At 42.4% G+C, this 24,199-nt stretch overlaps 1 protein-coding gene across 1 annotated transcript in view; it reads right to left on the bottom strand.

Moving 5' to 3' along the window:
* The window catches only part of DNAH8 (dynein axonemal heavy chain 8), a 406,563-nt gene that overhangs the window by 286,745 nt on the left and 95,619 nt on the right, over positions 1-24,199 (bottom strand). Inside the window, exons 19-24 of the mRNA XM_054978191.1 lie at positions 17,900-18,009; positions 15,301-15,407; positions 14,486-14,585; positions 10,743-10,929; positions 9,666-9,862; positions 1,126-1,252 (exon numbers count right to left, since the gene is read on the bottom strand). Of these exons, the coding sequence (XP_054834166.1) occupies positions 1,126-1,252; positions 9,666-9,862; positions 10,743-10,929; positions 14,486-14,585; positions 15,301-15,407; positions 17,900-18,009 (828 nt within the window). The remainder of the gene's footprint in view (positions 1-1,125; positions 1,253-9,665; positions 9,863-10,742; positions 10,930-14,485; positions 14,586-15,300; positions 15,408-17,899; positions 18,010-24,199) is intronic.

Raw genomic sequence — 24,199 nt, 5'->3', positions numbered from 1 at the left:
AGAGCAGTCAGAAAAATTATGACTTTTAGGCTGGGATCCAAAAAAAAAAAGTGCAACTGTTTTTCACATCCAGAGAGCTTTTGTTGTGTTTGTAGATGCAGAGAAGTTAGCCGTGTTAGTCTGTGGTAGCAAAATCAAAAAGAGTCCAGTAGCACCTTTAAGACTAACCAATTTTATTTTAGCATAAGCTTTCGAGAATCAAGTTCTCTTCGTCAGATGCCTGATACAACAACCTCTCAGGAGTCTTCTGACTTTCTGAAAGTCAGGCTATATATTTGTTATCTGTTAGGCCAGGAGTGCTGAATTGGACAGGATAAGGTACAGCCTGAAGTAGGTCTGTAAATAAACGTAAGGACTCAGCCTTTCCAATGCAATCTGTGCTTCCATATGCATATGGAATTCAAAGAAATTAAGTAAAAAATGAATGAGCTCCTAAAACTCTCTCACTTCTTTCCAACTGAGATAAAATCATTCTGCTTTGTTATACAGAATACACCATAGGCTAAACTATCTGGCCTAATTGGAACAAAATAATCCCATTTCCATTGTTTACCCACAATGAACATTACACTAGAGATAAATTTTCATATAGTATAACTGGATAGCTTCATTAAACTCTGATGACTCATTCTAATGGCCATTGTTATTTAACATGTATTGAAAAATAAATTTTTGCTAATTTCCAATAATGCTGAAATTTTTGTTTCTGTGATAACCCATCATGTCTTGATTAGGCTGGCCTTTTGTTCTCCTCCCATCTCCCACAATTCCAAATTAAGGTATAGACAGAGTAAAATCTGAAGATCTTCAAACAATAAGAAAAATAAAGGCCATAATAAATATGTCCTTTGGTAGATACAGATATTACAAACTCTGCTTCAAAAATAGATACTGAAAAATTGGAAAAAGGCTATACACAATTACATTTTTTCTCTCCAATCATATATATTCAGACATTTGTATCCACTGAGTGATTACTGAACATATTTGCAAATATGAATTATGGACTCTTCTTGACAGCAAAGTAAATTATACATTTTTAATTATAAATCAGAATTGGCACATCTTACATTGTTTTAAATTATTTTCCTATAAGTTAAACACAAGAAAAGACTAATCTCATACCTGTATTCAGTTCAATGGGGCCAACAGAAATTGTAGGTTTTAAATCTTCTATCTCTTGTTCAAAGGTAGCATAATGAAGAATTTCTGCTCTGATCTCAGTCAAAGAGGGATTACTGGCCAGAAATTGCTGTGTATAGATAAAACCAAATATTAATAGATATTCTTTTATTCTGTTAAAATGATATTCAATTTAATATTATTACTCAAAACACGACTTCTGGTTTGGGATTCATGGAGGTCTAACGCAGCTCTAAGAGCTGAGCTGTCCGTGCCGCTGTTTGGAAGGCTGGGGGGGCAAAAACAGCCCGCAGCCACCTGTTCTCAGGCAGGGAACAGGCGAGTATGCTCGTGCACCTGAGGGCGTGTCGATCTCGGGTGAGGAGGGGGTTCCACGCAACGAACTCCAGCCCACCCTTGAGGTCCCACCCAAAGAAAGGTTGCCTAGATCTCTGCAGTGGCTCTGGAGTCAAATTTTTCGCATAAGACCTTCATGCCCAAGCTTCTGTGAAACAGCAAGGGGCTTTGGACTTAATTGAATAAAAGAAGCAGTGATTACAACCCAAGAAAAACGCCTAAGAAGGTAAAGATCGCTATCTCTCAGTACGGGACAGATTTTAAAAAGAATTAAGTGGTTAAAGTGGACTTAAGAACTGCTACAGATTGGGAACGTAAGGGGGAAGATTCCGGCAAGAAAAATTTTGAAAAAGTAATTTTGCATAAGAAGTTAGCGTGGAAATTGGATTATTGTTTACATACCTACGGCCGGGAAGAGATAATGGGCTGTGAGAAAGTTTAAAAAATCGTGAGAACTGCTGTGTAACAAAGGGGAACAGGAAGTACGTCAAAACCATGAAGAGACTGGTGAGAAGGGTTCATGTCTGAACGCCGGAAGAAGGGCGACGCCATTTTGGAATAGGGCAAGGCAAGACCTCAATCAAAACGGAAGTAGGCCATCTTTGAAGAGGGTAAGGGCGCATACCTCAGTATAAAACCATAGAGAAAAAACGTGCAACATTCTGAGCACTTTGAAATAGCGTTTAGTTAAAATAAACTGGATTTGGACTTTTAAGAACGTCAGAAAGTAATAAATTAGCGCCATGGAGTTAAGGAAACGGGCAGACTCGTGGGAGCAAAGCAGAGCAAGCCCCACGATGTCAAAGAAAGAGTGGCAAACTGCGATGGATAATTTGGACAAAAAAGTTTCAGAAGGGAATAAAGAGCTTAAAGACATGATGTTAGAGATGGCGAAAGAATTAAAAGACTTTAAAGAGACACTTAAATCAGAAATGGCAGAACTGACGAAAGGTATGGATAAAATACAGAATGACCTACAAGGTACACAGCAGAGAGTTAATGCAGTCGAGGAAATGGTTGAGACACTGGCAGACGTGCATAAGACCGAGATGAGGGGAATGAGAGGAAGAATGGCTGTTGCGGAATGTAAACAGATGGGAAAGCAATTAAGATTTCGTGCGATCCCAGAAGTGGAAGGAAAAACACCCAGAGATCAGATTACAGAGATTTTGGCAGGTTACCTGGGGAAGGAGGAGGAAGTGATCGCAGCTTTCCTAGATGTGGTGTACAGAATCAATTCCAGATTTGCAGCCCAGAGGAAATTACCAAGGGACATGATTGTGCAATTCACGACCAGAAACACAAGAGAATTAATTGTGAGCAAACAATTCCAGGATCCATTAGAAGTCGATGGAAAAGAGGTGAGAATTATGAAGGAGTTGCCCAGATCGGTGCTGTTGGAGCAGAAAAAATACAGAGAACTGGTTTAGATGTTAAAGGAGTTGAAAATCAGGTACAGATGGGAAATACCAGAAGGACTGACATTTGAGTTTGGGGGAGTAAGGAAGAGCATCAGATCCGGTCAGGAGATGGAGACTTTTATTAGGGAAAATGAAAAGGACTTACCAAAAAGTATAAGAAAGTGATCATGGAGTGTAAGATTATATCTTGGAATGTTAACGGACTAAACTCACCTTGTAAACGTAGAGCTATTTTCCACTGGCTGATAAAACAAAAATGCAACATAGTCTGTCTGCAGGAGACACATATTAGAAAGCAAGATGTAAAATATTTGAAAATTGCTAAACTGGGAAAAGAATTTGTTGTTGCTTCTAAAAAGAAAAAGCGAGGTGTTGTATTATATATAAAAGATGAATTGCAACCCAGACTAGTGCTAAATGATGCAGAAGCCAGATATGTAGCAGTGGAAATTATATGGAATTCTAAGAAGATATTGTTGATTGGGATCTATGCACCTAATGGTGCAAAAGAGAACTTTTTTAAGGACTTAGAGAAACAATTGGATGACTTGTCTTATGATCACATAATCCTGGCAGGTGACTTCAATGGAGTTACAAATTTGGAAGAGGATAAGCAGTCTAAAACAACTCACAAAAAAAGAGGACTATTGCCAAAGACTTTTTTTGGACTTAAGGAACAAGAAAACTTAGAGGATGTATGGAGGAGACAATATCCTAAAAATAGACAATACACATTTTACTCTGCAAGACACCTTACACTATCAAGAATTGACATGATCTGGGCCTCCAAAGATTTGGCACTATGGACTAGAGATGTGGAGATAATGCCTAAGGTAGGCTCAGATCACAATCCAATTATGTGGAGATTTGGGAAAAATTTCAAAAGGAAAGGATGGAGACTAAATGAAGATTTGTTACAAATAGAAGAAAATATTGCGTTGCTACGAAGAGAGACCAAATTTTTTATACAGTACAACTTGAATAAAGAAGTGCCGACTAATAAGGTATGGGGCACTTACTAGGGGTGTGCAAGCCAAAAATTTTCGGCTATAGCCGAAAGTAGAAAGCCGAAAGAAGATTCTCTATCGTTAAAGCCGAAAGCCGAAACAAGAATCTCTTTCGGCTTTCGGCTTTCGGGATTCTTTCGGCATTATTTCGGCATTCTTTCGGCTTTTTTCTAAGGGAAAATGCCTCCGTCTTCCAGGACGCCTGGAGGAGGCATTTTCCCACTGAATAAGCCCAAAATTGGTGGAGACCTTCCTCTAACCCTTCTCTAACAACCACCCAAGTTTCAGACAGATTGGACTTTGGGGGGCCATGTTATGGCCCCCCAAAGCAGGTCCCCCCATCCTCCCATAAGAAAGCGAAGGAGCAGCATATTGTTAGCATGCTGCTGCTTATCTTTCTTCATTATTTCCTATGGGGGAAAAATGAAGAGGCAGGCTTCCTTTGCCAGGGGTGGCATTTTGCATGCAAAATGCCCCCTTACCCTCAGGGGCCCTTCTCCCACCCCTCCTCCCACCCCCCACCAAGGCTCAGCCTGCTCCCACTTGGGGGGGCCATTTCATGGCCTCCCCAAGTAGGTGCTCTAATCTCTACCACTGACAGCTGGGGGAGGCTTGTGTTGCCAGGGGTGGCATTTTGCATGCAAAATGCCCCCCAACCCTCTGGGGCCCTTCTCCCACCCCTCCTCCCACCCCCCACCAAGGCTCAGCCTGCTCCCAATTGGGGGGGGCATTTCATGGCCTCCCCAAGTAGGTGCTCTGCTCTCATCTCTACCACTGACAGCTGGGAGAGGCTTGTCTTGCCAGGGGTGGCATTTTGCATGCAAAATGCCCCCCAGCCCTCTGGGGCCCTTCTCCCACCCTTCCTCCCACCCCCCACCAAGCCTCAGCCTGCTCCCACTTGGGGGGGCCATTTCATGGCCTCCCCAAGTAGGTCCTCTCAGCCCCTAAAGTCCACCCCTTACAGCCCCACACAAACCCAATTCCCCCCCAGCTGCCACACACAGACCCAAATCCCCACATTAGCCCCTCACAGACCCAAATCCACCCCCACCTGCCCCACACCCATAACCCCAGGAACAGGCTGGCAAAGGCCAGCCCTCTCCCTTTGTTCCCTATGCTGGGAACTTCTAAACTCTCTTTCCCTGGGCAATTCTGCACAGCCCAGGGGTGCCACAATGGTGGGCACACTTCTGAGTGCCAGCTGGTCCCTGTGAAAGAGCACCTGAACCACAGACACCCTCCCTCAAATTCCCCCACCACCTACAGAGATGGCTGGCCAGCCAGCCCCATTGTTCCCTATGATGGGAACCAACTGCACAACAAAGAATAAAACAAGAACAACACAAAATAAAGTTTTAAAAAAATTATTTTCTCCCTTCCAAAGTACAACTAGGCAAAGCATTATGACACATTACACCAGCAGTCCCCCACACAGAAAAATAACACAACTCACTTAACATCAGAGAATCACAAAACACGATTCCTGTCAAAAACACTTTATTTCTTGAACAGCTTTAGGTTACACAGCAGGGGGGAACACCAAAGGGCATGGCAGCACTATCTTACACAAAAATAACACAACTCACTTAACATCAGAGAATCACAAAAGCACAATTCCTGTCAAAAACACTTTATTTCTTGAACAGCTTTAGGCTACACAGCAGGGGGGGAACACCAAAGGGCATGGAAGCAGTATCTTACACAAAAATAACACAACTCACTTCACATTAAAGAATCACCCCAAAAAATTGCTGTCAAAAGCACTTTATTTCTGTAACTGCTTTAGGTTACACAGTAGGAAGGCACCACAGAGCAGGAAAGCAGTGTACTACACAAAAACAACACAACTCACTTCACATCAGAGAATCACACAAACACAATTGCTGTCAAAAACGGTGAAGTGGGTTGTATCATTTTTTGTAGTACATTGCTATCATGCCCTGTTGTGCCCTCCTACTGTGTAACCTAAAGCTGTTCAAGAAATAATGTGTTTTTGCCAGGAATTGTGTTTTTGTGATTCTCTGATGTTAAGTGAGTTGTGTTATTTTTGTGTAAGATAGTGCTGCCATGCCCTTTGGTGTTCCCCCCTGCTGTGTAACCTAAAGCTGTTCAAGAAATAAAGTGTTTTTGACAGGAATCATGCTTTGTGATTCTCTGATGTTAAGTGAGTTGTGTTATTTTTCTGTGTGGGGGACTGCTGGTGTAATGTGTCATAATGCTTTGCCTACTTGTACTTTGGAAGGGAGAAAAAAAAATTTAAAACTTTATTTTGTGTTGTTCTTGTTTTATTCTTTGTTGTGCAGTTGGTTCCCATCATAGGGAACAATGGGGCTGGCTGGCCAGCCATCTCTGTAGGTGGTGGGGGAATTTGAGGGAGGGTGTCTGTGGTTCAGGTGCTCTTTCACAGGGACCAGCTGGCACTCAGAAGTGTGCCCACCATTGTGGCACCCCTGGGCTGTGCAGAATTGCCCAGGGAAAGAGAGTTCAGAAGTTCCCAGCATAGGGAACAAAGGGAGAGGGCTGGCCTTTGCCAGCCTGTTCCTGGGGTTATGGGTGTGGGGCAGGTGGGGGTGGATTTGGGTCTGTGAGGGGCTAATGTGGGGATTTGGGTCTGTGTGTGGCAGCTGGGGGGGAATTGGGTTTGTGTGGGGTTGTAAGGGGTGGACTTTAGGGGCTGAGAGGACCTACTTGGGGAGACCATGAAATGCCCCCCCAAGTAGGAGCAGTCTGAGCCTTGGTGGGGGGTGGGAGGAAGGGTGAGAGAAGGGCCCCAGAGGGCTGGGGGGCATTTTGCATGCAAAATGCCACCCCTGGCAAGACAAGCCTTCCCCAGCTGTCAGTGGTAGAGAAAAGAGCACCTACTTGGGGAGGCCATGAAATGGCCCCCTCAAGTGGGAGCAGTCTGAGCCTGGGTGGGGGGTGGGGGGAAGGGTGGGAGAAGGGCCCCTGAGGGCTTGGGGGCATTTTGCATGCAAAATGCCACCCCTGGCAACACAAGCCTCCCCCAGCTGTCAGTGGTAGAGAAAAGAGCACCTACTTGGGGAGGCCATGAAATGGCCCCCCCAAGTGGGAGCAGGCTGAGCCTTGGTGGGGGGTGGGAGGAGGGGTGGGAGAAGGGCCCCTGAGGGCTTGGGGGCATTTTGCATGCAAAATGCCACCCCTGGCAAAGGAAGCCTGCTTCTTCATTTTTTCCCCATAGGAAATAATGAAGAAGATGAGCAGCAGCATGCTAACAATATGCTGCTCCTTCGCTTTCTTATGGGAGGATGGGGGGACCTCCTTTGGGGGGCCATAACATGGCCCCCCAAAGTCCAATTTGTCTGAAACTTGGGTGGTTGTTAGAGAAGGGTTAGAGGAAGGTCTACACCAATTTTGGGCTTATTCGGTGGGGAAATGCCTCCCCCAGACGTCCGGGAAGACGGAGGCATTTTCCCATTGAAAAGCCGAAAGAAAGCCGAAAGAATCCCGAAACGTTTCGGCTTTTTTCTTTCGGCTACCCGAAACGTTTCGGCATTCCCCGAAACGTTTCGGCATTCCCCGAAAGAAGCCGAAACACTTTTGTTTCGGCATTCTTTCGGCATTCTGAATGCCGAAACGCACATCCCTAGCACTTACAAAGCAGTGATAAGAGGCATACTAATGGACTTGAATGCAAGGAGTAGGAGGAAAAAGGAGGAAAAGAGATCTGAAATTTTGGACAAAATTAAAGCCAAAGAGATACAACTCAAGAAAAGACCGGGGAAAAAGAAAATTTATCAGGATATTAAAATTTTGCAGGAACAATTGACGACAATGGATAACAAAGAACTAGAATGGAACCTTAAGAGGATGAACCAGAGGTCGTTTGAAGGTGCCAATAAACCCGGGAAGTATTTGGTGTGGCAATTAAAAAAAAGGAAGGAGAAGAAAATTATAAGTAAAATTTTGGAAGAGGATAAGGTGTTGATGGATCAAGCTGCCATTAGTAGAGCCTTCTTTAAATTTTATGCAAAACTGTACCAAAAAAAAGAAGTGAGTAAGAGTTCAATTGCGGAATATTTAGAGAAGATGAAAATCCCAACAATCTCTGAAAAATGGAAAGAGAAACTAAATAAGGAAGTGACAGAAGAAGAAATAAGGGACGCTATACAATCAACCAAACTAGGGAAGGCACCAGGACCAGATGGCCTAACGGCAAAGTTTTATAAAGTGATGGTTAATGAACTGGCACCTTTCCTGAAAGAGGCAATGAATGGAGAAATGCAAGACCAAAGAGTTCCTGATTCATGGAATGAAGCCAACTTATCATTGATTCCGAAGGAGGGTCAAGATTTGACAAATGTTTTTTAACAAAGGGTTTTATAATACATATTATATTGATAGAAGTATATTTGATAGAATATAAGTTTAAAAGAAATAGAATATGTTTAAATTAAGATTTTTGTTATATGTTATGCTATATTATACTGGTCTGCTATATTAAGGGTTATAAGATGTATACTATATTGATAGTATAATTGATAGATGTGTACTATATTGATAGTATATTTGATATAAATGACAGAATATCTGGGAAAAATTTTTAGAATGTGCTTAGAGTAAGGGATTTTATTAAGCAATAAGAGGGGTTATGGGTTGGAAAGCTGTTGGAAGTCGATAGGGAGGGGGGAGGAAAAGGGTGGGGGATAGGGTTAATTAGTTATTAAGTGATTGTATGTATCAAATTTGAATGTTATACTCACCAATAAATTTTTTTTTAAAAAAATATATATATTATTACTCAAAACACAATGCATGGATTTTGTTAAATACATGTAATAAATACAACACCACTTCATCTGCCATTGTTCTTCTTCCCCTGTAGTCTTCTCCTCAACTGTTGCCATCTGCCCACAACTAGGCTATCCCAGGAACCTATAGCAATTGTTGAAAGCCAAGACTCACACTGGGGATAACTCTGCATATCCATTTCTATCCTACAAATACAACTGTGCCTGCATGTGCTTTTCTTTCAGGCTTAAGGTAGGTGAAAGAACTTGAGTGCTCTAACCATGATCTTGGTATACACGAAGTTGTCTTATATTAATTCAGACCACTGGTCTACCAAGGTCAGTATTGTCTACTCTGACTGGTAAATTCTCTAGAACCTCAGATTGAGGTCCTTCACATCACCTGCTACCTGATCCTTTTAACTGGAGATGCCAGGGATTGAACCTGGCATTTTCTGATTCAAAAGTTCCACCACTGAGCCATGCCCCTTCTCCTAACACTAATGGGCAGAAACAGGGCAATGAGGGGGGAGAAAAAGTTATGTCGTGTATGGTCCAATTTTACCATCTTTAGAGATGATATGTGGAATAAAACCTCCAAGGATAAAAAATGCTCAATTTTCCATTTCTTTGTACTTTGGCATGTAAATTCACTTAACTGTGTCCTTGAGAGCAGTGCAATAGAATTTATTTACTGAAAACTGTAATAATGTACTATAATGTTTTCTTCTTTCACTCGGGGGACACAAAGTACATGCCTATACTGATGGAGCAAAAGACAGATCTAGAGGGCTGTTTCATATAAAGAAAATAGTAGTGTTAACCCCTCCATCCCATGCCATAGCATAACTGCTTTTCACCATGAAAAAAAGCTTAGGAGGTTGAAATACATACATCTTATCACAGATTTTGTTCCTCAGAGATCTCATGCACTAACTTTTGCACCATGAACCAACTTGGATAAAAACCACCTTGCAAAAATTGCTACAAAAATTCATAGTTCAACTAACCTGAACTTTAGCATCTCTGTCTTCTGTCCACAGAGCTTTATATTTCTGGAAGTCAAGCAGGGCTTCACTAGCTGCTTTCCGTACAGAGTTTACTGATGAGGACAGAAGCACAACTAATTTGGAAATATCCTTGTGTTCTGCCACACCTGGATAAAAATTTCTTAACTTTCTTACTGGAAATTGATCTTCCATTGTTTCTGAAAAATAAAAAATTTTCATCATAAGTTCTGCAGTCTCTTCCACATCTCACATACTACATCCCTCAATGTATCAGGGAAGAGCAGCAGCAGCAGCATCTACAAAAATCTACACTACAAATAGATGTTTTTATCTCCTATGGCACAATCTAGGGAACAGTATTTCATTGAGAGTGAACCACATTTTACATTTTCAGAGCTGTGCTCCTAAGATGTCTCCTTTCACTTACTTAAATATATATTTCCAGAACCAGAAACTACAATCCCAACTATATGAGAGACTATTATATCCACCGGCATTAATCAAAGTTGCTAATTAGTAAGTTCGTTAAGGATTTGGGGTCTAGATTTTCTTCTTTGGATATTACTGACTTAATAGCACAAAGTAATAGAAAGCAGTATCAACAATGACAATAAATTGCTATTTGGTGAAATTTAATGGCATTTCATTTTATCTAAAAAAATCCCTCATTATTATTAGGTGCATGAATACTTTTGCTAGTCTAAAAGGCCTAAAATGCATTACAGATGTAACATTAAATTTCATTTACATGAAATACCACTATTAAAATTAAAATCTCTCATAATCTAGAGTCAGAGAGCAATCCTAATCAGGTCTACTCAGAAACCTACCCAAGTGTATTCAGCTGGGCTTACTCTCAGGAAAGTGTTCCGAAGGACTGCACTGTTGGTATTTTCCAGACTGACAGTGCAATCCTAAGAAGAGTTGCTCCAGTCTAAGCCCATTGAAATCTATGGGTTCAGAATGGAGTAATTCTACTTAGGATTGTGCTGTAAGTATATTTTAAAGTGTAATGCTGAAATTTAGAAGCAATGATACATCATAAAGATAAAAAGGTTAAGCAAGCCATTATCTCACTTTCGTCTTTTTTTACTACTTTTCCTCCTGTCTGGCTAGGTGATACTGGTAAGTTGCCCTCCAGCACTGTACTAGATTTCCGTAGGTGTTGCTGTCCCCAATGTACCACACCACGGCTTACATCCAGGGTCAGTTGTATCATACGATTGATGGATTGCTGGATGTCATCTAAACTAGGCACCATGATCTATACAAAATAAAAAAGATGTGTTTCAGGCAGTGCAATAAAGCTTAATTAAACCCAAACCTTTACCTTTTCAGATAATCAGCTTCCAGCTCACTTGCTCAAAATATTACATATAAGTGGCTTACCCATGAGAGCAGAGTAATATCAGACACAGAGGAATAGATCCCTTACTGGAGAATGAGAATGTAAAGTTATAGTTTTCCAATCTATGAAAGAGGAGAAACATTTTCATATGCTGCTCCACTGCACTGCTCACACAAATTGCTCCTATTAGATGGTTTTTGCATGTAAGCTGGCTGGTGACTGTTAGAAACAATTGATATTCTAACTAGAGATGGGCACGATCCAAAAAAAATACCAATTAAGCTGTTCGTGGATCTGGGCCGCTGCCGAACCCAGGCCACTGATTCTAACCAATCAAGTCCCATTTCCGATCCGGAATCGGGAAAGCCAAAGCGGGAGGGCGCCCGCTGTTTCCAGCGATATAGGAACGGTGGTTGGTGGCAGCGGCCGCCAGGCTCAGCAGGCAGGGGGAGGGAGGGGACATTCACACACACACACATTTAGAGTAGGGGGGGGAGTTTTTAACCAAGCAACGAGCCGCCTCCCCTCAGGGAGGGGACATTCCCAGGGCTGGATCTATGGTTGCCAGTGCCCAGGGCAACCATAGCCAGGCTCTTGCGTGTGCACGCGCGTGCTCCTGGGTCGCCCCCCACCCACGCAGCAAGCCGGCTGTCCCGGTGCACTGCGGAGCTGGCGGCAGCGCGAGTGGCTCGGCAGCTGCTCGCGCCATTCACCTGCCCCGCAAGACAAGGGGCAGCTGGCTTGCCCACGCGCCCCTTGTCCTGGGGAAAGGCAAATGGTGCAGGTGGCCTCCCAGCCTCCCATGCTGCCTTTTGCCTTTCCCCAGGACAAGGGGCGGCTGGCTTGCCTGCGCGCCCCTTGTCCTGGGGAAAGATGAACGACGCGGGCGGCCTCCCAGCCTCCCGTGCTGCCTTTTGCCTTTCCCCAGGACAAGGGGCGGCTGGCTTGCCTGTGCGCCCCTTGTCCTGGGGAAAGACGAATGACGCGGGCGGCCTCCCAGCCTCCCACGCTGCCTTTTGCCTTTCCCCAGGACAAGGGGCGGCTGGCTTGCCCACACACCCCTTGTCCTGGGGAAAGACGAATGGCGCGGGCGGCCTCCCAGCCTCCCACGCTGCCTTTTGCCTTTCCTTTGTGCCCATGGCTTCAGAACACCCCCTTCCCCCTCCTTCCCCTGGGTTGCTGCTCCGTGGTTGGAAGGAAGCCTGCTAATCAAGGAAAGCTGGGCTTCCATTCGTGTTTCGAGGGCAACAGAAGGAGGGCAAACCCAGCTCATTCCCCTGGCTCTGTTTCCCCGGGAATAAATTACTGGTGCCAGAGTGTCTGCAATTCCGAACAGAAACTGATATATCCGATCAAGTCCCGAACAAGCAAACCCCCAACTGCTGGATCGGTTGCCGTGGACGGAACCGATTAGCTGAGTCACAATGGCGCAAACGCCAAAATCGGTTTTTTTTTTTAATTGTAATTCAGTTCGTGCCCATGTCTAATTCTAACTCCTTGTGTGACCATGTGACAGAAAGAATCTGTGCAGCAGCTCCTCTGTATACCACCATTGCATTTGAACAACAGTACTGGGACAGGGAGAAGTCATGCTTGGAATCCTCTCATTGGGTCATGAACTTTTCATGTTGCTGAAATGAAGCACATTAGGGGCCCTGTGCAGTCGTTTCTACACTTCAGCAAAGATAGCAAAAGAAGGGGACCTACAACTTTACTTATTGAGTAAAAACAGTGTTATGATATTTCCTCCCATGAGAAAGATTTTTTAATTCAGTAATTCCCTTCAATGTGACAACAAATTATGAATCTTTTTTAATTCAGTGAAGAGTATCTGCTGGATTGTCCTATTGCTCTCGGAAGAGTATTCTCCATCCATGGGCACACACTTTCATTCTTACATAAAGATCTACAGGAAATCTGGTGGTGATCTGTGTAACCAGAGGTTGCTCTAGGTGGGCACTGAAGGTGAATCTAGATGTTACAAAGAATTATCTCTCTCACACACACCCTTAATCAACAGCTAATTAAGTTGAGGGGTGTGTGGAACTGCCTAGAGCGAAGACATCAAGTCATGCATTATTACCTCCTAGACCTAGGTTTTCCATGGGAGAAGGAGATGCTGGCCACTTTTTTGGTAAGCAGCAATACATCTTTTGTAATGTTGAGTTCAGGCTGGTAGGAGTCAAACTCCTCTTGGTCAAAATTACAATAAACTCACTAACTTATGTATTATTTATTTTGTGTAAAAGATGCACGCTCCACTTATACCCCAAACAACCCATCAAAAGCAATCATACAGCAACAGAACCAGCCAATTGTACCTGGCATCTGCAAATGTTTGACAAAAAGTTCTTTTTAACATAAACTCTAAATTCTTATATTCTTTCTTGCTTTCTGCTATAGTTGTATCGCTGGTTGGGAACAGCACATTGTGTGAGTAACCATCCAAGTCTCCCTATTTTTCTGGTTTCCTTATACTTCATGAGGTAAGGATCCAAAACAGCTGGGCTTCAAATCTGGGGATTTTTGCAAGTGACATTTACATACATATCCTACCTTTGCAATATACATAAAATTTCCAGCCACTGATTGCTAAAGCATGATGCATGAGAATCATTCATTATGCAAATTACATACCCATTTTTACAAATTCAGGTCAATTTCAGCAAACAATGAATGTGTGCTTGCCTTTTGAACACTTTGAGGAATGCACACCATACAGGCACCAAATCAATACGTAAGTTCATAATATTCTTGAAGGGGGAGGGAAGGCAACATGGTAAAGCCCAATCTTGTTAGGTCTCAAAAACTAAACAGGATCAGTATTTGGATGGGCAACCACCAAGGAAGAATCTGCAGAAGAAGGCAATGGCAAACCACCACTTCTCACTTTCCTTGAAAGCCCCTTGCTGGGGTTGCTGTAAATCTGTTGCAACCTGATGGCACATATGCACACATATTCTTGAAGACCATCGTCAGGGACATGAGAGCTGGTCTCAATGCACAGTCAAGTATTACAGGTTGGGTAGGTCCATTTATCTTAACCAGCCTGTTAGATAGGCTAGGCTGAGAGAGTGTGACTGGCTGAAGATGCCTCAGCAAGCTTCAATGTAAGCTTTCTTCCTGAGTTTCACAAATCCTAACCCAACATTCTAACCACTAAATCATACTAGCTCATAGATCAATCCTCTTAGTTTATAATTTCTGCTCCCTCACTAGTCTCTGCTCTGGGTCTTTGTCAGCTTTGTGTTTCAATAAACTTACTGAGGCAGAAATGACAAAAAGACCTGAAGCACCTTAAAGACAAACCAATTCATTGAAGCATGAAAGGCGGTCAAAGGCAAAAGTTTATTACCATAATTATGGTGGATGTTTTCATTTATATTCTTGTATTTAGTTATTCATCCTGAAGACATACAGTAGAAATTCTCAGATAATGATTTTTATCTTCTCAATTGCATAAATCACTTACCACATTTGGAATAGCTAAATGAACTTCAGCTTTTAGAAATGAAGTAACATCTTCCTGTTTAATAGCCGCCTGAGGCAAATAGGTTGGTCGCCCAAATGCGCTAGAGCTGCAACATAAATGGGAATTATATTATAAATATGCCACACTACAAAATGTATTACACTAAACTGAAAATGTGACTTGATCTGGCATTTTAATTCCTTTATGGATCCAGAGAAACAGAGCAATGGTAGAAGGACCTGGAGCCTCCACTGCATTAACGTCTTGCTTGGGGTTCAGCAAAGACCAGAACAGGCACTGCCTGAAAGACATACTTGATCTCTTCTCCAGCCCCTTGTTACAGTAACCATGAATGGAGTAACAGCCTTCTGGTGAAGGGAAATAGCAGTTTGATTAATTGAGAAAATGTCTAAGAATAACCATGATAGGTCACAGGTTATAATTGGAGGGCACATGATACAGAAATCTGTCAATACTAAGCAGGCCTCATTCTGATTGTGCCAGGAGAGGACACTTCTTGGGAGGCCTTATGTAAGCTGCATTGTGTTCCATGTGGTGGTGGTGGAGAATGCCCTCAAGTCATAGCTGACTTACGGAGAGACCCTAGCAGGGATTTCATGGCAAGAGACTAACAGAGGTGGCTTGCCAGTGCCTCCTTCTGCAACCTTGGTCTTTGTTGGGTCTACCACCCAATTACTAACCATGGCTGACCTTGCTTAGCCTCTGAGATCAGACGAGAGCAGACTCACGTGGGCTATCCAGCTCAGGGCTGTGTTCCATGAGGGCTGGGATATAAAAGTGCTAAAGAAATATACCTTGCAACAAATATTCTTTTTTTAAGAGCATCCAAAGACAGTCGAGTGGCCTTCTGTAGGCTATCCAACAGTTGATGACTAAAATATGCAACAACCTCTTTGCATTCCTGCAATTAATAGAAACAGTAATTTAAGTCCCCATCTAATCCATAGCTGTCCTGAGCCATTCAGCATATCAAATTAGTGAGGTGAAAGTCACAGCTTACATTTCTTTTACAGCACATGAGTCCAGCCAGCAGTGCCTATGACTGCTCTTTCCTTCCTAAAACTAAAGAGCCGATTCTTCATTTATGACTGAGTAGATCACAGGAGGACTTCCAGCTTTCAGACATGGAGTTAAGACTGCAATCCTATTCACCCTTTCAGATTAGTGTTACTGAACTCACTAGACTTACTTCTGAACATAGGATTGAGATGCAAAGGTCCTTATTAGTTGGATAATGCACCAAAGTAGAATAAACATTTTTTTAAAAAAATAAAAGACTGAAAAGACCAATAGTAAATGTATAATTTTTATCAGTCAAATATAATTAACTACTTTTAACATTTGCACATAGCAGGTTTAGCATCATATAATTAAGGATGCTTTAACACATTCTGAAAGCCTCCTGGAAGATGAATCATAACCCAACAATTATGGACTATATTGGGGGGGGGGGTTGTAAAGATGTTGATTTCCAGCAGTTCAATTCATTGATTTAAAGTATTCCAGAAGAACAGGGGCAGGCATCAAGTATGAAGCTAGAAATAGGACAACTGTGACCTTGATTCCTCTAGCAGATCTGACATAATCCAGGGATTATATATTTATTGTTTTTATTCTACTTTTATGTTTGATCAATAGATTTTGATTTTGTGTGTGTGTCAAACACCTGAAAAAAACCATTCTGTTATTTTATTTATTTATTTATTTATTTATTTATTTATTTATTTATTTATTTATTTATTTATTTAAACCATTTGTCCTCAGTATTGTTGATCTTGGGGGCACTTTTGGAATGTTGAGTTGAGAGAGTGGGTCCCACCACAAAATAGCTGCTATAGGGGTACTGGAGCCAATCTCAAAATGTCAGGAGCTTCCAATCAAAGCATTATTCTGTGAAGAAGGCAGCTGTTTGCAATATTTATTTATTTAATCGCATTTCTAGACCACCCTCCCCATCAGACGGGCTCAGGGCGGTTTAACAGCAGCTTAAAACAATAAAAACATTATAACAACATTAAAACATCATATCAAACAATTAAAATTGGCGGGTATAAAATATTAAAATAGATACAAAAATGGTGCCTCTGGGGTTCTTCTGAAGCACCTCTTATGCAAATAAAGTGCCAGTAAATCAAGAATGGCTCTTTGCATTGGGGCACCCTATGGGGGATTATCATTTAAATAAATTTCTCTTGCTTTTGAGAAAAAGATTTCTAAGGCAAGTGTCTGAAGGACAAAAAATGTGTGTGTACAAGATAGAAACTGATGCTCTTCTATTTTCAACCTTCTTAAAAAATATTTTTTAAATCTAGAATTATAAAGTTTTCAAATATCAATGAGATTTTAATATTATGCAACAATAATGAAAAGGAAAGCTAGAGACTGAGGAAATGAGAGGAAAGAGGAAAGTCAGCATTTGACAGGTCAGCAGATTTATTAGTCAATGCAGCATTACAGCATTTATTCTGCTCCATTTTTCTCCAGCCAAGCAGGAAGACCCAAGGTGATGTCAAATAAATACATGGAAAATGGAGAGTGAAGCTGGAAACTATCTGATAGAGTAAATCTGATGGATCAAAGTTGTCAAGAGCTGGATAGGATACATCATGGGAACTCCATGTATGCTACCTTGAGTTCTATGATAGGAGAAAGGTGGGATATAATTGAAATAGACTAAAGGTAAGTGATGTTTGAGAATTAATCCTACAATTTGTGAAACAGCATCAAATTACAGCAAAAGCTTTGTTAACCAGCATCCAGGGGAAAATTTGGGGTTGCAAATTAACCTAATATGGCAGTTAACAAAGCGTTTACTATCCAGCAGTGTTTAGTGGGCAGAAACCATGATGGAACCTTGTTGGGACACACCACCTGCTCAGCACTTGCCCAGTAGCTGCCTGCTCCACCACTGTTAGCTCTCATGAGAGAGCAGCTGGGAAAAGAGCAGCAATGCTTCTCAGCCAGCTGTTAGCCATGGACATTGTTTACTTGGCAGTAGCACAAGCAGGTAGCTCCCATGGCTGAGAAACACTCCCCGTCCCTGCTCCTCCTTAGACTACTTTTGTGAGACAGCAAACAGCAGAGCCACAGGAAGCCCTTCATGGCCATAGGGGCCCTCTGTTTATGCTGCTGCAAAGCAGGCAATGCCTATGGCTAAGAAGTACTCCCTGCTCCTCCACCTTATCTCAGCAGCAGTGTGAGCCAGCAGGGCCATGGATAGCAGCTGGAGTCCACTTCTCCACCATCTGCTCTTGCTTGATAGCAGGCAGCAGTGGAGCAAGCTGCAGCATCCTGGATAACACAGCTTTTACTGAATTCCAAGAGGTATATTCTGTTCAATTTTGGTAATATATGCTAAAATGTATATATATTTACTGCTGTGCAATGAAATACCTTTTTAAACTCATCTTCCTTCTCACTGTCCTCAGCATCTTCGCTAGTACTAAGGGAATTTCCAGAAGGAGTTTTATCCACTCTTTCACTTCCAAATACTACATGCTTCCCTTCTACTGTAAAATAAAATAAAATAGATTTCATTCAATTAATCATGTTCTGCAGGCAGAAGCTGAAACTACAAATATGAAACACAGGGATTGCACTGCACTGCTGTAGCCCAGCCTTTGCTTTCCATTCACACATCTGATTTGACATAGGTTACTACTCTGATAGAAGCAACACATGTAGGCCCTATCTGCATGATCTGGTGGTGGTGGTGATGATAACCACCAAATGAGTTGTGGAAACCATGGAGATTAAGCCTGAATGCATGTAAGCTCCTATGCAAATTATACATCAAACACACAAACAGATGAAAGAAACCAGGTAGGAACACCACAGAGGGCAGATTTTGTGTGTATAATCAGAACATTTCACAGGCTTTATAAGTAGAGTCATATTAGTTATTTAATAACATATGTCCTTTTAGCTCTAGTCATCTTACATTTCTGAATGCTAAAAATACCTAAATCAATCCCAAGTGGGGGGCTTGGGGATCAAGGAGGTCTGAAGCAGCTCAGGGAGCTGGGCTGTCCAAGTTGCTGTTTGTCCAGGCTGGTGGGGTGCAAGATTGCCCGCAGCCCCCTGCTTTCAGGCGGAGAGCAGGCTAGAACGCTTGAGACCCCGAGAGTGAGTAGATCTCGGCTGAGGGGGGGTTCTGAATAAAGGACTCCCACCCAGCCTTGAGGTCTCGCTCTAAGAAGGGTGGCGGAAACCTCTGCAGCAGAATAAGGAATTGGAGTGGGAATTGAAAAAGTTAAAACAAAAGACATTTGAAGGGGCCAACAAACCGGGGAAATTTAGCTTGGCAATTGAAAAAAAGAAGAGAAAAGAGAATGATAACTAAGATTGTGGAGAATGACAAAATGTTAACGGACCAATCAGCTGTAAGTAGAGCGTTTTACAAGTTTTATGCTAAATTATATCAGAGTAAAAGGGTGGATGTGAACGCTATTGACCGATATTTGGACAAAATTAACTTACTGGTAACACCAGAAAAGTTGAGAAAAAAACTAAATGCAGAAATAACTGAGAATGAGATTTCAGAGGCAACACAATCGACAAAGCTGCGGAAGGCACCAGGACCTGATGGGATAACGGCTAAATTTTATAAGGTAATGGCTAAAGAAGTGGGGCCTTTCCTGAAAAAAGTGATGGATGGAATATTAAAGGGACAGGACATACCAGAAACGTGGAATGAGGCAAATATAACACTGATTCCGAAAGAGGAGCAGGATTTGGCTAACGTGAGGAACTATCGACCTATATCTTTACTCAACAATGACTACAAAATTTTTGCTAAAATATTGGTGGAAAGACTGAAAGAGTGGTTGATTGAATTTATACCAGAAGAGCAAGCAGGATTTTTGCCAAACAGACAGATTAAAGACAACTTAAGGACAGTGTTAAATGCAATAGAATATTATGGCAGACATTGTGAAAAAGAAGTTGGTTTCTTTTTTGTGGATGCTGAGAAGGCATTTGACAATTTAAATTGGGATTTTATGCTCGCCACAATGGAGAAATTACAGATGGGGAAAGGATTTATTCAAGCAGTAAGAACAATATACAAAGACCAACATGCAGCAATTGTGATAAATGATGAATTAACTAAGAGATTAGAAATACAGAAAGGTACAAGACAGGGGTGCCCATTGTCTCCATTGTTGTTTATTATGGTTTTGGAAATTTTATTAATGCAGATACGAGAGGATGACAAAATAAAAGGCATGAAGATCAAGGGATTTACATACAAACTAAGAGCTTTTGCAGATGATGTAATGGTTATAGTAGAAGATCCGATTCAAAATATGCCTAAATTGTTGTCTAAGATAAAAGAGTTTGGAGATTTAGCAGGATTTTATGTCAATAAAAGAAAATCAAAGATTCTGTGTAAGAACATGACCAAGCAAAAACAACAAGAATTAATGGACATTACCAGCTGTGAGGTAACACATAAAGTGAAATATCTGGGGATAGAATTAACTGCAAAGAATATTGATTTATTCAAGAACAATTACGAGAAGCTGTGGCAGCAAATAGATAGAGATATGATTAAATGGAATAAGTTAAGTCTGTCATGGTTAGGAAGAATAGAAGTAATTAAAATGAATGTGTTACCAAGAATTATGTTTTTATTGCAAACGATACCAATAATAAGAGACAACAAACAATTTGATAAATGGCAAAGAAAAATATCGGACTTTGTATGGGCTGGGAAGAAACCCCAAGTGAAAATGAAAGTGTTATGCGACGCTAAAGAAAGAGGGGGACTACAACTACCAAATATACGATTATATCATGAAGCAATATGTCTTGTCTGGATTAGAGAATGAATGTTATTAAAAAACCTTAAGCTCTTAACACTTGAAGGTTATAAAAAGCTCTTTGGTTGGCATGCCTATTTGTAGTATGATAAAATTAAAGCTGACTCTATGTTTTTGCATCATTATGTAAGGAGAAGCCTCTTCACTGTTTGGTTAAAATATAAAAAATATTTGGATGAAGTGGCACCACCCAGTGGCACCACCCAGTGGCACCACCCACATTTCATGGCCTCCCCAAGTAGGTGCTCTTTTCTCTACCACTGACAGCTGGGGGAGGCTTGTCTTGCCAGGGGTGGCATTTTGCATGCAAAATGCCCCCCAACCCTCTGGGACCCTTCTCCCACCCTTCCTCCCACCCCCCACCAAGGCTCAGACTGCTCCCACTTGGGGGGCCATTTCATGGCCTCCCCAAGTAGGTGCTCTTTTCTCTACCACTGACAGCTGGGGGAGGCTTGTCTTGCCAGGGGTGGCATTTTGCATGCAAAATGCCCCCCAGCCCTAAGGGGCCCTTCTCCCACCCCTCCTCCCACCCCCCACCAAGCCTCAGCCTGCTCCCACTTGGGGGGGCATTTCATGGCCTCCCCAAGTAGGTCCTCTCAGCCCCTAAAGTCCACCCTTTACAGCCCCACACAAGCCCAATTCCCCCCCAGCTGCCACACACAGACCCAAATCCCCACATTAGCCCCTCACAGACCCAAATCCACCCCCACCTGCCCCACACCCATAACCCCAGGAACAGGCTGGCAAAGGCCAGCCCTCTCCCTTTGTTCCCTATGCTGGGAACTTCTAAACTCTCTTTCCCTGGGCAATTCTGCACAGCCCAGGGGTGCCACAATGGTGGGCACACTTCTGAGTGCCAGCTGGTCCCTGTGAAAGAGCACCTGAACCACAGACACCCTCCCTCAAATTCCCCCGCCACCTACAGAGATGGCTGGCCAGCCAGCCCCATTGTTCCCTATGGTGGGAACCAACTGCACAACAAAGAATAAAACACGAACAACACAAAATAAAGTTTTTTAAAAATTATTTTCTCCCTTTCAAAGTACAAGTAGGCAAAGCATTATGACACATTACACCAGCAGTCCCCCACACAGAAAAATTAAAACAAAACTCACTTAACATCAGAGAATCACAAAACACGATTCCTGTCAAAAACACTTTATTTCTTGAACAGCTTTAGGTTACAGAGCAGGGGGGCACTCCAAAGGGCATGGCAGCAGTATCTTACACAAAAATAACACAGCTCACTTAACATCAGAGAATCAAAAAAGCACAATTCCTGTCAAAAACACTTTATTTCTTGAACAGCTTTAGGATACACAGCAGGAGGGCACACCAAAGGGCATGATAGAAGTGTACTACACAAAATAATACAACCCACTTCACCGTTTTTGACAGCAGTTGTGTTTGTGTGATTCTCTGATGTGAAGTGAGTTGTGTTATTTTTATGTAGTACACTGCTTTCATGCCCTGTTGTGCCTTCCTACTGTGTAACCTAAAGCAGTTAAGGAAATAAAGTGTTTTTGACAGCAATATTTTGGGGTGATTCTCTGATGTTAAGTGAGTTGTGTTATTTTTGTGTAAGATACTGCTGCCATGCCCTTTGGTGTGCTCCCCTGCTATGTAACCTAAAGCTGTTCAAGAAATAAAGTGTTTTTGACAGGAATTGTGCTTTGTGATTCTCTGATGTTAAGTGAGTTGTGTTATTTTTCTGTGTGGGGGACTGCTGGTGTAATGTGTCATAATGCTTTGCCTACTTGTACTTTGAAAGTGAGAAAATAATTTTTAAAAAACTTTATTTTGTGTTGTTCGTGTTTTATTCTTTGTTGTGCAGTTGGTTCCCATCATAGGGAACAATGGGGCATCTCTGTAGGTGGGGGGGGATTTGAGGGAGGGTGTCTGTGGTTCAGTTGCTCTTTCACAGGGACCAGCTGGCACTCAGAAGTGTGCCCACCATTGTGGCACCCCTGGGCTGTGCAGAATTGCCCAGGGAAAGAGAGTTTAGAAGTTCCCAGCATAGGGAACAAAGGGAGAGGGCTGGCCTTTGCCAGCCTGTTCCTGGGGTTATGGGTGTGGGGCAGGTGGGGGTGGATTTGGGTCTGTGAGGGGCTAATGTGGGGATTTGGGTCTGTGTGTGGCAGCTGGGGGGGAATTGGGCTTGTGTGGGGCTGTAGGAGGTGGACTTTGGGGGCTGAGAGCACCTACTTGGGGAGGCCATGAAATGCCCCCCCCAAATGGGAGCAGTCTGAGCCTTGGTGGGGGGTGGGAGGAAGGGTGGGAGAAGGGCCCCAGAGGGTTGGGGGGCATTTTGCATGCAAAATGCCACCCCTGGCAAGACAAGCCTCTCCCAGCTGTCAGTGGTAGAGATGAGAGCAGAGCACCTACTTGGAGAGGCCATGAAATGGCCCCCCCAAGTGGGAGCAGGCTGAGCCTTGGTGGGGGGTGGGAGGAAGGGTGGGAGAAGGGCCCCTGAGGGTAAGGGGGTATTTTGCATGCAAAATGCCACCCCTGGCAAAGGAAGCCTGCTTCTTCATTTTTCCCCATAGGAAATAATGAAGAAGATGAGCAGCAGCATGCTAACAATATGCTGCTCCTTCGCTTTCTTATGGGAGGATAGGGGGACCTGCTTTGGGGGGGGGATAACATGGCTCCCCAAAGTCCAATCGGTCTGAAGCTTGGGGGGTTTTGAGAGAGGGGTTAGAGGAAGGTCCCCACCAATTTTGGGCTGATTTGGTGGGAAAATGCCTCCCCCAGACGTCCGGGAAGACGGAGGCATTTTCCCATTGAAAAAGCCAAAAGCCGAAAGCTGAAACAAAGCCGAAACAAAGCCAAAAGCCGAAAGCCGAAACGGCTGGCCGTTTCGGCTTTCGGCTTATTCGAAAGAGATTCTTCTTTCGGCTTTCGGCTTTAGCCGAAATTTTTTGGCTTGCACACCCCTAATCAAGATTAAAACAAATGAGGAGTTATCCTCCCACTACGGATGGTTTAATTATAGACAGATTAAAGACTTGTATGACTCAGATTGTCAGAAATCTGGATTTAAAATGAAAAACTCTGAATTGGAGGAATGTATATTGCAAGATGGCAAAAAATTGATATCTAAAGTTTATAAGATTTTGTTACAATGGCACACAGAGGATGAGACTGTTAAAGTACAGATGGTGAAGTGGGCTATAAACTGTAACAGAGATATAACAATGGAGGCATGGGAATACTTGTGGAAAAATACGTTGAAGATATCTACGTGTACCAATCTTAAAGAAAATATCTATAAGATGATGTACAGATGGTATTTAACGCCAAAGAAGATAGCAAATGGGAATAATCAAATGTCAGATAAATGCTGGAAATGTAAGAAACATGAAGGATCATTTTATCACATGTGGTGGACTTGTGAAATGGCAAAGCAGTTCTGGGGGAATATTATAGAAGCTATGTCAGAAATTTTACAAAGGCAAATAAGTAAAAACCCAGAATTGCTATTGCTAAACTTGGATTTAGAAAGGGTTCCTGTACAAGACAGAACACTAGTATTTTATATGACAATGGCGGCAAGGATTTTATATGCTCAGCTCTGGAAGATGCAAGAAATACCATCCATAGAAAACTGGATACAAAAATTGCTGTACATGGCAGAAATGGACAAACTAACGAGGAAGCTAAGAGAACAGAATTCAGAAGAATTTTTTAATGACTGGGGGAAATTGAAACAGTATTTAGAGAAGAAATGGGACGTGAAGGGGGAGTTATGGGGGCTAGATAATTATTAACTGAATAACTAGAGAGGGGATGTTGGTCTTTACAAGAAATATAGATAAGTTAGAAATGTAATTTATGGTTTAGAAATGTATTTTAATACGGAAAGCATTTA

The sequence above is a fragment of the Eublepharis macularius genome, chromosome 1, assembly GCF_028583425.1.
Source record: "Eublepharis macularius isolate TG4126 chromosome 1, MPM_Emac_v1.0, whole genome shotgun sequence".
NCBI lineage: Eukaryota > Metazoa > Chordata > Lepidosauria > Squamata > Eublepharidae > Eublepharis > Eublepharis macularius.
The sequence above is the reverse complement of the archived record's forward strand: the minus strand, read 5'-3'. Positions and strand labels throughout refer to the sequence as shown.